The 17,859-nt window shown below is 33.9% G+C and overlaps 3 protein-coding genes across 6 annotated transcripts; 1 reads left to right on the plus strand and 2 right to left on the minus strand.

Moving 5' to 3' along the window:
* Positions 1 to 1,964: 1,964 nt before the first annotated feature.
* LOC111496442 (phosphatidate phosphatase PAH2-like) lies at positions 1,965 to 9,003 on the plus strand. 4 transcript variants are annotated; one of them, XM_023146881.1, is made up of 13 exons: positions 1,965 to 3,499; positions 3,548 to 3,855; positions 4,201 to 5,065; positions 5,580 to 5,887; positions 6,018 to 6,091; positions 7,078 to 7,162; positions 7,253 to 7,339; positions 7,419 to 7,491; positions 7,791 to 7,834; positions 8,051 to 8,179; positions 8,259 to 8,357; positions 8,435 to 8,556; positions 8,631 to 9,003. In XM_023146881.1, the coding sequence occupies exons 1-12, from the start codon at positions 2,596 to 2,598 to the stop codon at positions 8,489 to 8,491; spliced, it is 3,033 nt and encodes a 1,010-aa protein (XP_023002649.1). In that variant the 5' UTR covers positions 1,965 to 2,595; the 3' UTR covers positions 8,492 to 8,556; positions 8,631 to 9,003. The 4 variants fall into 4 exon arrangements, with proteins under 4 accessions (XP_023002649.1, XP_023002647.1, XP_023002648.1 ...); XM_023146879.1 differs by having other exon boundaries at positions 1,965 to 2,300; positions 2,526 to 3,855; XM_023146880.1 differs by having other exon boundaries at positions 1,965 to 2,220; positions 2,526 to 3,855.
* Positions 9,004 to 11,672: 2,669 nt separating this feature from the next.
* Positions 11,673 to 12,306, minus strand: LOC111496448 (probable calcium-binding protein CML14). The gene has a single exon (XM_023146889.1). The coding sequence runs from the start codon at positions 12,258 to 12,260 to the stop codon at positions 11,733 to 11,735; it is 528 nt and encodes a 175-aa protein (XP_023002657.1). The 5' UTR covers positions 12,261 to 12,306; the 3' UTR covers positions 11,673 to 11,732.
* Positions 12,307 to 17,013: 4,707 nt separating this feature from the next.
* Positions 17,014 to 17,644, minus strand: LOC111496473 (probable calcium-binding protein CML11). The gene has a single exon (XM_023146923.1). The coding sequence runs from the start codon at positions 17,609 to 17,611 to the stop codon at positions 17,084 to 17,086; it is 528 nt and encodes a 175-aa protein (XP_023002691.1). The 5' UTR covers positions 17,612 to 17,644; the 3' UTR covers positions 17,014 to 17,083.
* Between the last annotated feature and the right edge of the window lie 215 nt (positions 17,645 to 17,859).

The raw sequence follows: 17,859 nt of genomic DNA on the forward strand, positions 1-17,859 counted from the left end.
ATCAGAATGAATAATTTATATGGTAAAGGTGTGGGCGACTGACAGGAAAGCTACCTGTTTCAATAAGAACTGCTTTCAGTCTTTTCAACAATCCCCCTAAGCCTACAACGCATTTATTAGTACACCGCGTGTATATGTGCATGTGTGACCGAGGCGCCCGTGCAGTCTTTAATAAGAAAATCCAATATGGACATTGAATTTCATTGCCAGATATGTGAATGAATGCCATTTTTCTAGGATCAATGAAAGAGACCACTACCCGATCCTTGCCCTGCCATCCATCAAAGACAGCCCCCAGAGAAAAAAAGTGATGGCTTGTGGGGTTCAAACAGATAATGTTATATATTCTCAGAATTTAAGCTTCTGGATGACCACATTTATCTCATAGCATGGCTAATCAATTGATATAATGCAAAAAATCAACACAAAGCTCTAAGAGGACTTTTATCAAACACTTAGCATGCATAACCCATCGAAAGCAGCGCTGGATTCTATAACTTTTCTTCAAATCAACTTCTTCCAAATGAATCAAAACTTAGATTCCTCACCACAATTTTCCTTTTTCCTAAACACATTTAGAAGAATCAATTATCTAAAATGGTTTAACAGAATCCAATGAACAGAAGACAGTATGAAAGAAAGATTAAAACAGATCATCAAATTTTGAACAACAGAAACAATCTCGAAATCAATTAACAATCAAAACCAAACAAGGATAAGTGGATCCACTGACTACAAGTGCAATGTGGCCATTAAAATTATGGTTACCTCGACTTCAGATTCACTCTACCCATAACTTTATTGTTCCAAACTTCTTTGTGGGAATTGGGATCATGACCTTTTTACTGCTTGTCGCCTAGATAAGCAACAGGAAGCCATGGCCATTCGCAGCGATTGCTCCCAACAAATTCCTAGTACAGTGAGTCGAATTAGTGCCGTACACCGCTTAACTGGCCGATTGGAGCAATCTGACTTTGCAGCATCTCAATAACCCATGAATGGATCTACTCTGGTTTACAATCGTTTGTGTTGGATTTAGTTTATTTTCTTTGACCTGGTTACAATTTTAGGTTGTTCCACTTGGTGATCAGACTAATTCGAATAAACTTCTTAACCTATCACAACCTTTTTATTTTATTTTTTAATTATTTAAAAAAATTATACTTTCAATTTTTTTTTATTATTTAAAAACTTTAAATATATTTAATTTTCTTAAAAATAGTGTTCAGAATTGTACTATTTTCGGATAGGTTGAGTTGACCCGACCAAAAATTGTCAACTCTTAAATTAAGCTAAATTTTTTTATTTTCTAAAAATTCAACTCAACCCAAAATAGTAAATAAAATTGAACCCAAATCAACTTTTATGGTTTGGGTTAGGTAGTCCAAGTTGATCCCGTAATCCGATCATATAAACTCTCATAGTACTTTTCGTGTGTGACATCCTTTCCATTCTTTTAAATTTTTCATACCTATTCTATCCTCATGATAGCTCTCATTCGAATATGACATTCGGTTCATTCACGTACCCTTCAGGTAACTCAATAATACCCTTCGATTAATTTTTTTCTTTTTCAAAAATACAGTCTTTGATGGAAACGGGTTTTTAATATTATTACAAAAATGCCCTTAAATTTTTCCTTAAATTTTAATTTTTTTAAAAAAAGTTAAAAAATATATTTACAAAGAGAGTCTACAAAATATTAACATTTTTTATTCAAATTATTGGTAAAAATGATAATGAATTTATAATTAAATAATACTATCTCCATTGATACGAGACATTCTATCCTATTTAAAGTGGATATGAACAATATTGTATCATTATCGAGAGAGGGGTTCAGTCTAACAGTAAAAATATTTTTATTTTTTATTAATTAAGCCTGGAATAATTTATTTAAAAGATTATTAATGATTTTTGTAAAAAAATATTAATTTTATCCATTTTTATTCTTTTATCGGACTTCTCAACTTTCGATCCTTTCGTTCTGGTTCTGCAAAGAAAAGTTTTCGACGTTTCGCGTATCACGTGCTGTTCTTGTTCTGCAAAATCAGAATCAGATAAGTGCCCGAGGAACATTCCATCGAATAAAAGCGAATATGCTTTGATTATGCCAACGGTTTATGTTCTTCGCGGTTCTTTCTTACACGAGTTTCGTTTGCATATCAAATCAGGCTTCCAATTATGGCGTGATCGCTCTCTGATCAATGGAGTCTTCAGGTCGTTGATTACTCAAAATCCGTATTGTTGTTAGCGTCTTTCTTTGCATTGAATTGGTTCACTGCTTCAACATTGATTAGGTCGGTGGTTTATCTATCTGGGTTTCGTTTAATAATTGATTAATTGATTGGTTGAGCTGATTGATTCCGCTTGTTCATGAGATCGTAGTCTTGAAATTTTGTGATCTGGGTTAGTTGTGTGTATAGCTTGCTTTTCTCTTTATTTCTAGGAGTTCTGGAGATATATGATTGGGGATCATTGAGCTAAAACATTGTACGTAAAATTTTATGGGGGAGCTTGTACAGGTTGTTGTGTGATGGCCAAAGATTTTGAAGTTTTGATTAGGGTGAACTGAGGAATCACAGTTTTTGGACGATGAACGCTGTGGGGATACTAGGTAGCTACATTTCGAAGGGCGTTTATACCGTTGCTGCGCCATTTCATCCGTTTGGCGGAGCTGTGGACATTGTTGTAGTTGAACAGCAGGATGGTAGTTTTAAATCATCGCCTTGGTATGTACGGTTTGGGAAATTTCAAGGTGTTTTGAAGGCAAAGGAGAAGCTGGTCAATATAATTGTAAATGGGGTTGAAGCTAATTTTGCGATGTGTTTGGATCATAATGGAGAAGCTTATTTTTTGAGGGAAGTTGATGTTGAAGGAGAATCTGGACCTTATCCTGAGGGGAAATTGCTGCATGAACTGAATGGTGGGAGGATCCTCAGTTCACAAAGTTGCAATTATGATGCTAGGAGTTCGTTCGATGGGATTGAAACGAGTAAGGATAATGGGAAGATCCTGATGAAGACTAGCTCTCGACAACGGATACTTGGATTTGTGTGGGGTCATAGTAAAACAGTTAAAGAAGATCATCGTGAGGATACATCTATTGCAAGGAAAGACTCACTGGAGCGTGCTGAGATTGCAGCTGATCTTTTAGAGGTTAGGTGGTCTACCAATCTAAGCAAACAAAAGCTTGAGAAATCAGATTCTTCCAAGTTTACTTCCATTGATACTTCAAACAGCAAAGATGAAGAAAAGTTGAAGAGAAACGATGGGAACAACCACGTCGCATCAGCAGTCGAAGGTATCATGGGAAATAATCTCGAGAAAGACTGTGATACCTGCAGAGAGCACATAACCAACGGCTCTCAGTTACCATTGGAAGATGTAGAGCTTAGTTTAAATTCCAAGGATGGAGTGGTCAAAACTTCCATTATCGGGGAAAAGGCTTTTGACGAGACATATGAAGTGAAATCTGCAGCAGTAGATACTGAAAAGAATTCCAAACATACTGTTGATGCGATGGGAACCATCCCTGCAAGTGCAAATTCCAAATCCCAAATTTCATCGTCAAAGAACCGTGATTCATATAACGGACACAGGGAGAACTTTATACGAGAGTGCTTATCTGAAGAAACAAATATTGTTTCACAAGTATTCAGTATTTCTGAAGACAAGAGTGAACCTGATGCAGTCCGATCCTCAATGTTCTATGAAACTTCCAAGAGCTTAATGTCGACATTGGATGATACAGTGGTACTGACTCATAAATTCTCCCACCTGGCCAATGGAGGATCCGGGATCGTTGGAGTCCATACTGAGGGATTGCATGTGACAACTGAAGTTCATCCGGAGGTAAGCTCTATTCTGACGTGAACAAAATTCATTCATACATATGTTCCATTAAGCGACTTAGGATTGTAAAATTCAGAGCCTAGTTCTAGCATTTTTACTGATACAGAGAGTTAATAGAAAGAATCTACCATGATCTGTTAAAGTTCGAAAGTTCACTAAATCCTTTTTAATTAGCACTGACATCTCAAAAGACTGAAAAAGTTGAAGTCCTTATGAACTATTCTCAACAAGTAGATCATTGTTATACTTCTGTCTATGAAGTAAACACAATGGACATATCAAGATCTGTTAAAGTTCACTAAATTCTTTATAATTAGCACTGACATATAAAAAATTTAAAATCAGGATACAGATTCTAGCATGGTAGCGGAAGATTTTGATATAGAGACTGAAAAAGTTGAAGTCTTTATGAACTATTCTCAACAAGTAGATCATTGTAATACTTCTGTCTATGAAGTAAACACAATGGACCAAGGAAAGTCACCGACACTCGAAGCTGCCTATTCTCAAATAGTCTCCACAGAAGAAAGGCCTGGTTCAGTTAAAGAATTGAAGCCTGATAACATAGTTTCAAGTTTTACCTCGGACTTTCAAGATGACGAAAGTGAGGATGGAAGTGTCACAAGCAAGTTCCAAAATTCTTTGAATTCTATTGATAATAGAGTCATAACAAAGGAAAGCCATATAATTCCATCATCAAATTCAGATGATGAAGAATTCCTTTTCAGTAATTTTGATATTTCAGAAACCGAGGTAAATGGGAATGTATCAGACAGCCACCATTACAGTGATAAAGAAGAGTATCCATTAGTATATCCAAGTAGCACTGATGAAGAGGATAGATTTGTAACTAAAAGTTTTGAGACATGCACTTCTATTGATAGTCACGAGATCTTCAGTCAGGGGATCGCAAGTCCCATCACGATTCCTCAAAGCCACGCAATTTCTAATACAGAAGTTGACCGTCTGGCAGCATCATTACCCAATATGCAGGCCGATATTAAAAATCCAATTGCCTCTGAGATCAATCATCCTCTAAGCCACTCTGTAGACTCAAATTCCAAACCATTAAAGTGGATGGAATTGTGTAAAGATGGTTCAAGCTCCAAGCTTGGTGGAGATGGAGAAGAGAAAGCAGCAGAGGAATGCTCAAAAACCAAAGAATCCTTGGCTTCAGAAGAACAAAGTCTTCTTCCGAATTCTACAGTGGGTAAGAGACCTATGTTCCAATCAACCCGAAAGCTGATATGATAATTTTAATTATATCAACACTTTAACAGATATCTTATTGTAAAATTTTACCTTTGAGTACTTTCATAAAAATTTGTAAATGAGTTTAGGCTCTAAAGTATATACATGATCCACCGTGACTTTTAAGAATTATATTGCTTCCATTTTTTTTTTTTGTGATTTATTAACCTGCACGTTGTATATCTTTAAGAACAGCTTTTTTATGTTATAAAGACTCCTTTAGGTAAACTCTTGCCCCCTTAATAGTTAGAAAAAAGAAGCACTTGGTTTATCCAAAAGTGATGCAATTACTTCTCGGGAATCACAGCTGTAGGGAACACGCTTAAAAGTTGGCAATCATTCCTTATGGAGTGAGGTTGCCTCTCTTTTTTTTTTTTTTTTTTTTGTGAGGATCATTATAGTTCAGAACATGAATTTATTATCCATTATGAAACATTGTTAGAGTTGTTGACCCTATTGAGAAACTCTTACAGGTAGTCCAGCAGAAGCAACGGCTGTCCCAGTTGGAAACTGGAAACTTTGGCCTTTCTCTTTCAAAAGATCTAGTTCTGGAAAAGTAACTCCATCAGCTGTTGATGGTTACACAGATTTTGATACTAAGAAGGGTTCAGATAGGAACATAGGCGTGGATGGAGAAGCGAGCATCTTTAAGCGCAAAGCGGAGAAAAAGATGGTTAGATTCATCTCGCCAACATCTAAGCAGCTGGCATCCTTAAATCTCAAGGAAGGGGGAAACACGGTAACTTTCACATTCTACACTGCAGTGCTGGGGAAACAGGAGGTCTGATTTTCTCTTTATAATTTGTCCTTTTTTTTTTTCATAGGATTCTGGTGATTTCAGCCTTCCCTGTTTTATTCCTTCCTTTGTTTCTCCACGTTTGCATTTCGTGTCTGATTATGTTCCTCAACAGGTTGATGCCAGGATTTATTTGTGGAAATCGAATACTCGCGTAGTGATATCAGATGTGGATGGAACAATAACGAAGTATGGTTTTTCATCCTAGTGATTTTGAATGTGAAATTCTGATTTAAGCATAGAACTCATATTTTGGATTGTTTATGGCTACTTTCTAATCTTTTTCAGAATGACAATATTTCACTTGGACTAGTCATTAGTATCTTTCATTGATTTAGTTACTAAAATTAACATCTGCTGGAATCTAGTTTCTTGGATACTTGAGAGTTATTTTCTTTGAATTATTCACTTGGTGGTTCAATTTTGGGAAAAATGAGGAAGATTTCTCTCTTATTAACTTCATCATGGACAGACGCTAAACGTTTGTGAACGAACTAAACATGGTAGATAGCTCTTCAACACTTTCCAATTTCCAGGATAAAATTCATTAGTAGGAAGTTTTTGGGGACACAAGCCAACTATAACGCCATTGCAGGACGATAACTATCTCTGATTTCCTCCTCAAAATTCATGATAGTTAGAAATCAGAAAAGTCCTTTTGTTCTGTTGGCTGTGCGGAGAATGTTTGTTGAATTTTATTTTTGGAGGAGTGATGTCAAAGAAGAGAGGTACCCTTTGGAAATGTCTGGTTTCAGCAGTTTGTTGTTTGGTCATCTGTGTTCGACAGAAAAAAGAAGACTCTTAGGAGGATGGCAACGTAGTTGTTCTAGAGTCCTTTTTTTTTTTTTTTTGTCAATTTTAGGATTTCTTCTGTACCTACGTACTGTAGGTGGATTCCCCTTTTATAATTTGTTAGTACATTGGTGAAAGTCTATCTTCTTAATAGTTTTTTTTCTTAATTATCATATTTTTATTTTCCAAGGGAAATTGTAGCATTTCATGCTGTAAATTCTCCTAGCTTCTTTTCTATCGTTTGATCAAATCTAGCTTACTCGTAGCACAATCTATTGAGTTCTTTGTTGTTTGCTACAATGTTTTGATGCAATAAATAGCTTAGGCTCACTTTGATAACCGTTTAATTTTTTGTTTTTAAAAAATTACACTTGTTTTCTTAGATCGGATGTTCTAGGTCAATTCATGCCCTTTGTTGGAATGGATTGGTCACAAACAGGCGTCACAAATTTATTTTCTGCTATTAAGGTATGTTTTATCTCACCCTCATGGAGTTGGATGATCGGCTTTGATGAAATTATGATGCAATGAACTCTCTACAAATCTTTGTATTTTCAGGAAAATGGATACCAATTGCTTTTTCTTAGTGCACGATCAATATCTCAGGCCTATCACACCCGCCAATTTCTTTTCAACCTCAAGCAGGTAATGTATTCACTATTCAGTGCTTAACTTCTTTACTTAATATGCACGCTTGATCTTTACTTGGTTTTCATCAATGCAGGATGGGAAGGCTTTGCCAGAGGGGCCTGTTGTCATCTCCCCTGATGGCCTATTCCCTTCACTCTATCGAGAAGGTTACTGCCTTTTATCCCATATCTTTTCCTTTAAACCATAACATCCGTCCAGTCATGTGACTATGCTTTGAGATTGACCATCCAATACTTCTTTGAAGTCTAGATTTTAGTATCCTTCCCCTTAAATGTTTAGTTTAACAGAGTCATGTGGACCCTTGAACCTTTTAGTACATGGGTGACTATGCTACTGGGTGTGGGTGTGCCGGGGCGGGGGCGGGGAAGAGCATGTATCAATGTATGTATTATAGGCTTGCTTGGATTTGTCACTAACACCTTACAGCTCATTTCCTTCCTCTCAGTTATTCGGCGGGCTCCTCACGAATTCAAGATTGCATGCTTGGAGGTCGGTTTTCCTTCTATCCCCTGATAGTTTCATTGTATTTAAACTGTGCTGAGCTGTGCTTTCTTGGATGCATGACTGTTCAAGTTCAAAATATATTACTTGGATATTAAGCATCTTTTATTCACGCCATCATTCAAATACGAAAACTCAGAGTATCATCTGTCTCACATGGGTTCATAATAAAATGACTCATAATCTGCTTTTTATAACTTACAGAGAATCAGAGAACTATTTCCTCCGGATTGCAATCCATTTTATGCTGGCTTTGGAAACAGGGAAACGGATGAATTCAGCTACCTTAAAGTTGGAATTCCAAAGGGGAAAATTTTCATTATTAATCCCAAGGTGATTGATTTGCGAGGGCATCAACATATTATGTTATTTGGTAGCATCAAAATTCATAAAATGTTCATAATGGTTGTAGGGGGAGGTTGCTGTAAACCATCGCGTCGACACAAAATCTTACGCTTCGCTTCACACTCTCGTCAATGGCATGTTTCCACCCATTACCTCGTCCGAGCAGGTTGCATAAGCTTTAAACCAAACTTCGACTAATTCTACATATACTTTTATCAAATCAATTCCTTGGTTGCTTCACAGGAGGACTTCAATTCATGGAATTACTGGAAATTACCACCTCCCTTGATAGATTTTTAAAGTTGTCCCTCTGAAATATTCTCGTTAAGTTGGAGATCCTTGAATATGGGCTTTACCTGTGCTGGGTTAGTAGATTTTGATTTTCATTACCTATTTTATGCCATATGCTGAAATTTTAACATGTGGTGACATGCTCCAGGTGATTTCCCTTGCAAAATTCATTGGTAGAGATTATTAGAACTTCGGTATCAGTAGCTTTGATCCAACCAGTTGGTTCACACCAAAATTCATGAGCAGAATCAGTTCATATTTCATGCTGATCACTGCGAAGTTGATTTTTTTTTTTGTGTGTTGCATGATGGATATAGTATTATTGTACAGTCTGGTGCTTCCATCCAACAAGAGTTTAGCTTTTGTAGGTATGTGAGTTAAATGAAGGTAAATAATTAAGCTCCATAAATTATTTATTTATTTCCATTGAGGGACCTTGAATGTGAATAAGTTCCCATCTTGATGGAGATTTTATTTTTCTTATAATTATCTTACCTTTGTGTATATATATATATATATATATCTACCCCTCATATTAATTACTTCCAGGTATAATCTATGAGTTTGTCAAGCTCAACTTAGCTTCATAGAATATAGATTAATTGATAATATTTGAAAATCTCCTTTATCTGTTCTCGACTAAGTGGCACATTAGATGCCTTCTCATTAAGAACTTTTGTTTAGGATTTTGTAGCGTTGCCTTGTACCTGTATTTTTGAGTTTATATGAGCATTTGAGTTAAACTTGTCTGTAGCATTCTCGTTTTCTTTTGGGATTTTAGATACAAATCCTTTATTGTTGAGTTGAGTTGAGTTGATCCTCGAACATTGGTATTCGAGAGGAAGAATGGTAGCTTTTCTTTGGTGGGAACACCATCCCCATTTTTGTCGTACTTCTTGATCAACATCCCAAGCTTGGAGTTTGGAAACAGACATTTGTTAGTCGGGAGGAAATATTTGAATATGAAGGAAATTGTAAGATGGTTCAAGTATCTTACAGTAACTCGAAAAGGAACTTTTTGACTTTATAACCTTATTCCTCGAATCAATACCTTAGGAATAATATTTGTTTTTTTTTTCTATTGGGTAAAATAAAATAAAATAAAAAAAAACCTTTTTTTTATTTTAATTAAAGATAATGATGTTTGAAAAATAAGTTTAAAGGTTGTTCCATTGAATTGTGTTACTTTAATGTTACATGTTTATAATATGAAGTTTAATTGGCCTACTGAAGATTCAAAGCATTTGCTATACGTTGAATTCCCATTCAAAACATTGTGAATAAAATAAAATTATGTACAAATCAACCTAAAAGAATCTCATAACATAACTTTAAAACAACATGATTATAATAATAATTATGTGACATGATTTATGGAAATTTTTCCCTAGCGAGGCATAAAATGTTTCATCTTTTATTTATTTATTTTATAATAATAATTATGTGACACTCGAGTAAATGAGAGGTATAGAAATGAACCAAGATCGAGACGATATATAAATGAGAGCGATCATGAGAATAAGATGATTAAGAAAAACTTAAAATTGAAATTCGCTCTTTATACCAACAAATTGTAAGGAGTGTTGGCCTATGAGGATAGTCTTAAGTTTTAGAAGTGAGGAGTAAGTAATGAGACTATGTAACAGGAGATGCAAGGAAATGTCGGGGCCATCAGGTACTAAATCTAGATTATGAATCCTTATCCGAATTATAAACTTTTTTTTTTTTAAGTTACGGTCATGTGTGGAAAATTAATCTCCACTTTCCTCTCCAAACTACTTGGTATAATAAACCCTTTCGAGGCTTTACTCGGGCAGATGATTAGTTGACATCTGGTCAGCTTTGAGCTAAGTCACGACCTACTAGATTGTAACGACTTGACTTTTTAGACATAACTATAGATGATCACCATGTAAAATAATAGACTTTCCTCGTAAAAGATAGAATTTAATTTATTAAACTACTCAAAATAACATAATATTTAAAGATTGAAGATTCAATTAAAGCATTAAAATAATTACACACATAACGTAATGAAATTTCACATCTAAGATATCCATAAAATGATTTTTGACTAGATTGAGAGATTGAAATATAATTTCATGAGATGAAATTCATTCTTTTCGTTATAGGGTAAGTAGATGAATAGTTCTCTTAAGTTTTTGGAACTTGAACAATGGGCCGCACCCTCTCATTGGCCCGAGATAGAATTTGTTTATGGTTGCATCAGAAACAAAATTTTCATTAGAAAATTGATGATACTCAAGGTTTAAGATATAATCACAAGGGTAAAATGGACTTTTGACCTAGCTACAATGACGAACAATTCGTGAACGATCAACTTGCTTGTAATGATTATATCAATGAACACAACTTGGTCTACAGAGCATAAGAGTGCAACTTTAGGTCTATAATAGAGTGATATATAGTTAGTGAATGAAAATTGATTCATTACTGAAAAACTCAAGCCTAAGATTCAAATCATATTTAAAATCCAAATTTGGCACCTGATGGCCCCGATATTCCCCTACATCTTTGCGACATAGTCCAATTACTTACTATTTGCTTCTAATGGTGAAGACTAACTCCACCCAACAACACGAGTCCTTCCAACATGCTTTGTTCTCACTCAAATACATTCTAGAAAATTTGGGGTAAAATGAACATTTGACCTAGCTTTAATTACAAAAAATTCGTGAATGATCAACTTGCTTGTAATAATTATATTAATGAACACAACTTGCTCTACAAAGCATACGAGTGCAACTCTAGATCTACAGTGGAGTGACCTATAATTAGTGAATAAAAATTGATTCATTATGTAATGACCCATGCCTAGGATTCATACTAGGATTTAAAATTCAGATTCAACACATGATGCCCTCGATATTCGTCTACATCCTTCCGGCATAGTCTCGTTACTTACTCTTTACTTCTAATGGTAAAAACTATCTCCACAAAGTAACACGAGTCCTTTCGACATGTTTTATTCTCACTCATGCACTTTAGGAAATTACTAGGACACCCAACATAGAATTGCGGTCGCTACCATTAGAGAGTTCAACTTTTTTTTTTTTTTTTTTTTTTAATCATTGGAGCTTATATTATAATACTAACCCAATCAAATTAATATTTAATATATTAAATATAAAAGACAAAATATATTTAATTTATTTTTAAATAATTCTTTTCCATGACCAACTTCAAATAACAATAATCTTTCAATATGAAATTCACGTCGTTTACAAGCTCATTTCTTTTTGATAATTTTACAGGCATAATCTATAAGTTTCTCAAGCTCAGCTTCATTGATAAGACTATCGTTATTAGCATCAACAAAAGTCATAGCGTATTGAGCCTTGTAGAATGGATTAATTGAGCCTAGAAAGCTAAATGCTTTCGTTACCTCTCTTATGTTGAGAAAACCGTCTTTGTCGCTATCATAATATTTGAAAATCTTCTTTATCTGCTCTCTACTAAGTCGCACATTAGATACCTTTTCACTAGGAGCTTTTGTCGAAGATTTTGTAGCTTTGTCTTGTACTTGTATTTTTGGGTTTGTATGAGCATTTGAGCTAAGCTTGTTGGCACCCTTGTCGTTTGTTTTTGGAATATTAGATAAAAATCCTTGATTGTTGAGTTGAGTTGATCCTCGAACATCACGTTGAAAGACTTGTAGCTCTTCTTTAGTGAGAACACCATCACCATTTCTGTCATACTTCTTCATCAATTCATTTGCTTCATTCTCGGCCCAAGCTTGGAGTATGGAGACAGACATTGTTGAACTAAGGCTTCGTTGGTTGGGAGGAAATTTTTGAAGATGGAAGAAATCTTAAGACCGTTCAAGTATTTTATAGCAACTAAAAAAATGAACTTTCGACTTTATAACTTTATTCTATTTTGAGGTGAATGAAATAAAAACTTAGAATCAATACCGTTGCTTTAGAAAAAGATATTTCCCGTGGATAGATATAAATATATATATAGTTTCCCTTTGCTTTATGAATTCAGATTTGTTTCTGTTACTTGTTGAAAATATGTTTTTTTTTTTTTTCAATGTTGGATATAATTTTGTTGAGTCAAACAAAAACATTCTTGTTCCTAACACTTATCTACGTTTAAGGAAACTCATATCTTGGAATGAAAATTAAATAAGTAAAACGTGAAAAAAAAAAATCAAATATTTAATAAAAAGTCAATGTTTAAAGTAATGAAATATAATTCAAAGTATCGTAGTATTTGAAGAGTTCCATGCACGTGGATAAAAGTTCGAATATAAGCCTTATGAATCAAATATATTTAAGAATTTTATAGTTATATTGTATCTGATTTTGTAAGACTTTTATTTAGGGTCATCCTTACATGCATGTCGATAAATGTTTTGAGAACCCTACAATTTAAATCTGAAATAAAATAAATATTCGTAAAATGAAAATTTTCACCATTAATAACTTTCTAGATTGGAATCTCATTTAAAATATTGTCAAAATTATAAAATAAAACATATAATAAAACATTATAGACATCAAAGAATATAAATATGAATAATAAGACATACTATACATGATGCAAACACGTACAACATGATTTATACATATTTTTTTATTCCTTTATTTGTTGCTGGCAATGCCTATATTTTATATTGTTTTGGCTTTAGCGGCAACTCCTGAATCGCCCAAGTACTTGTTACTTCTTGGGTTGTAATTGCTATCTTATTGGTTCAGCCATTATAACTGTTCGTAATTAAAAAACCATTCCTACTGACGGTTAGAATTTCTTCGAATATATCCTTGAATAAAACTTTTCATCTTAATTTTTTTTATCTGTAAGATCCCACATCGATCAGAGAGTAGAACGAAATATTTCTTATAAGGATATGAAAACCTCTCTCTAGTAGACGCGTTTTAAAATTGTGGAGTTGACGATGATACGTAATGGACTAAAGCGGACAATATCTTACTTTACCAACTACTTGGTATAGTAATTAGTTGTATCCACTAAGTTGAGCTAGATGACGACGATATACTAGGTTGTAACAACTAGACATTTCAAACGTAATTATAAAGGATTACTATCATTGGTATGTAAAAAATCGAGTTTACGCATTAAAAATAGAGAACTTCTTGAATCTATAACAGAATTCTCGTCTATAATTATCTCCATAGTCTTACTATACTGAATTCTTGATCACGATCCATGTAGATTCAAGTTTCATCTAAAAAAATTATGCGTACGAGGAGTATAAAAATATTTAATAAGTAGCTCTGCTTGCAAGATATATTAACGAAAAGTTAATACTAACAATAAAGTAAGATAAATTTTTTATTTCCAAATACATATTCTTGATTTACAACTACTTTCTTTTTATTTTATTGTTATCAACGATTGACTTTAGGTACAATATGAAATTCACGAGAAAGTAGTTTATAAACTCATTTCTTCTTGATGATTTTACTCGCGTAATCTATGAGTTTGTCAAGCTCATCTTCATTGATAAGACCGTCATTATTAGCATCAGCATAATCCAAAGCGTACTGAGCCCTGTAGTATGGATTAATTGAGCCTAGAAAACTAAAAGCTTTTGTTACCTCTCTTTTGTTGAGAAAACCATCTCTGTCGCTGTCGTAATATTTGAAAATCTTCTTTATTTGCTCTCTACTAAGTGGCTCATCAGATGCATTTTCACTAAGAACTTTTGTCGAGGATTTTGTTGCTTTGCCTTGTACTTCTATCTTTGGGTTTGTATGAGCATTTGAGCTTAACCTGTGTGCAACATTGTCGTTTGTTTTTGGGATCTTAGATAAAATTTCTCGATTGTTGAGTTGAGTTGATCCTCGAACATCACGGAGAAAGAATTGTAACTATGAAGTTTCTATGATTGAACAACCAAAAGGAAAATGCATATTGTTGGTATAGTTAGTAACTTTTATTTTCTTGAAGTCTTTTTTTGTCATCCTATCCTCAAAATCAGTCTCACTCGGATGTAGTCTCAGTTCATCATGTACTTGTAACGTCCCTAAATTTCCACAAACTCAGAGTCGCTACTAACGTCTTATGCTTATCTCTAATGCGGAAATATAACTTTTAAAATAAACATCATTTGTAACATAAACTTTGTAAAGGCTTAAAACAACTTCTTCTCCAGAAAACACAGTTATGGTCTTACATTTTTAAATACTGAATTTTAGAGAAAACAAAAAAAATATAACATAATTTAAAGCGATAATGCAAAACAACCTATTCTAACCTAAGACTAGGAATTTAAATATGTGACTACCCTAAGCATGTGCCACAGTCACTGCTCGCGATGTCATTGTCCTCCGTTCATCATTTTCTTCTTTGTAGGTGATTTTGAGAGGCTTGGGGAGCGTGGCTGGAGGTTTTGGCGAGTTGTGGGGGTTGGGAAACGTGATTCCAAAATCCTTGCAGAATTTCTGGCGATTGTCGGAAAACTTGTGGATTTTTTGGTGATTGAGTTTATTTTTTTATTTATTTTTTAAATTCTGATTCGTTACAGTACTACTCCTTTACTCAGATATCACAAGCTCACCAACTTGTGCTTTCGATCGTCTCCGAACCACATATTACAAGGAGAAGTATCGCTCTAATACCATTTGTAACGACATATACTTAGGATTCGAATCAGGATTCAACGCTTAATGGCCTCGTCATTCCCCTGCATCCCCTACAACATCGTCACATACCTACTCCTCATTTCTTAAGATTGAAAACTATCCCCACAAACAAACATGAGTCTTTCCAGCATAGTTCGTCCTTACTCATATGCATCTTAGGAAAATTCACTAGGCCCAACCTAGAATTGTTCTAAGTAAAAGACGCTGAACCATATAGAGTTCTTATGAATGATCCACTAAAAAGAAAGGTGAACATTGTTGGCATAAGTAGTGTAAATTCTTTTTAATCTTTTCTTAGCCATCCTAGTTTTATTATCACTCTCATTCACATGTGGTCATGGTTCATTCATGTACCACACCAACTTTCGCCTTGATTTCTTCCCGAACCATACTTACTAGGAGAGGGACCACTATGATACCATTTGTAACGACCCATGCCCAAGATTCAGATTAGGATTCAGAATTCAAATTCAGTACCTGATGACCCTTGTAGCCTCCCATGACATGGTCATGTTACATACTCATCCCTTCGTAAGAGAGAAGACTATCCTCATGAACCAACACGAGTCCTTCTAATATCTTTTGTCCTCACTCACATGCAATCAATTCAAATTTCTAAAAGGTCACCCAATATAGAATTGCTTCAAGTAAATTAAAGCATGTTTAACCGTGAAGTTTCTCTGACTGAGTCATGGAAAAGGAAGTTACGCCTTATAGGTATAGGTAGTATCTTTTATTTTCTTTAAATCTTTCTTAATCATTCTATCATCATAATTGCTCTCATTCAAATGTAGTCTTGGTTCATTCACGTGCCCCTCCTTTTCTAGTAGTGAGTCGTTTATCATGACTAGCTTACACACACATTGTAGTTGGTTTAGGCATCAGAGTTATTCCCCACATATTCATGATATTATCAAAGAGAAATTCGTTTTCGTTTAAAATAAAAAAAAGATGAAATGTTTTACGTCCATTTAGAGGAAATTTTGCATAAACCATATTGTATGTATGTATTAGATTCCTCAACGTTTTCTAAATGTGTCATATTGCCTTTGTCCGCATGTTTAGAATGTTTTATGTCCATATTTATGTTGTTTTTTTTTTCCTAGATTGTTTTATTTTTGGTTATTTAGGTGGTTAAGTTATTAATTGTATGTCTGATTTGTGTTAAGTATGTCGGTTGAATATTATGTACCTAAAGGATTGTGATTTATGTTGTCAGAAGTTAGAAAAACAAATATTAAACGAGATTCTCAAAACCCTTTAAAAAACTATAATAAAAAATAATAACTAAAAGTAATGTTGTATTCACCTACAAAAGGAATAAGATTACGATGTCAAAATTCTTCCTCTACTAACTACTTGTAGAGTAATTAGTTCGCATTCTTTGAATTAGATTGTAACAACTTAACTTTTTAGATTTATTATAAACTACTACGATGGGTATGTAAAAAACAGAGTTTACTCATGAAAAAAAAGAGAACAGACACCGAATAATCATGATCCAAACAAATTCAAGTTTTATATAAAAAATAATAATATTTATCTTAGAATACGAAGGTCCTACTTACAAGACCACGGAGGCATAAACGTCCATTCATACTTATATTAGAATACGAAGGCCTTATTTTAATTGGTTTAAGTATACCATTAACACTATTAACATATCTATTTTGTTACGTGCTATTACTCATGGCTTACTCAAGGCCATCTTTTTGACTGATTGTTATATACAAACCAGCATTGGAGATTAAACCATTGACCTGTTCAGAGATATTATCATCTATTGGCTATTAAATAGATGGTTTAACAAAAAGACAAATTATCATCACAAAGACAAATTGACAAAAAATAAAAAAATAAAATAAAAATAAAAATAATGATAAAATAAATAAATAAATTAATAAATTCTTTATTTCCAACCATGAGATATCACAACGTGGAATTCATGAGAAAGTAGCTTACAAGCTCATTTCTTCTTGATGATTTTACAGGCATAATCTATGAGTTTTTCAAGCTCAGTTTCACTAATAAGACCATCGTTATTAGCATCAGCAAAAGTCATAGCGTACTGAGCCTTGTAGAATGGATTAATTGAGCCTAGAAAACTAAATGCTTTTGTTACCTCTCTAATGTTGAGAAAACCGTCTTTGTCGCTGTCATAATATTTGAAAATCTTCTTTATCTGCTCTCTACTAAGTGAGACATTAGATACCTTTTCACTAAGAACTTTCGTCGAGGATTTTGTAACTTTGTCTTGTACTTGTATTTTTGGGTTTGTATGAGTATTTGAGCTAAGCTTGTGTGCACCCTTGTCGTTTGTTTTTGGAATCTTAGATAAAAACCCTTGATAGTTGAGTTGAGTTGATCCCCGAACATCACGGAGAAAGACTTGTAGCTCTTCTTTAGTGAGAATACCATCACCGTTTTTGTCATACTTCTTCATCAATTCATTTGCTTCATTCTCGGCCCAAGTTTGGAGTATGGAGACAGACATTGTTGAACTAAGGCTTTGTTAGTGGGGAGGAAATTTTTGAAGATGGAAGAAATCTTAAGATGGTTCAAGTATTTTATAATGACTAAGAAATGAACTTTTGACTTTAACTTTATTCTTTTTTTGAGGTGAATGGAATAAAAACTGAGAATCAATACCGTTGCTTTAGAATAAGATATTGCTGGTGGATATATATATATATATATATATATATATATATATATATATATATATATATATATATATATATA

The sequence above is a fragment of the Cucurbita maxima genome, unplaced genomic scaffold (assembly GCF_002738345.1).
Source record: "Cucurbita maxima cultivar Rimu unplaced genomic scaffold, Cmax_1.0 Cma_Scf00022, whole genome shotgun sequence".
Taxonomy (NCBI): Eukaryota; Viridiplantae; Streptophyta; class Magnoliopsida; order Cucurbitales; family Cucurbitaceae; genus Cucurbita; species Cucurbita maxima.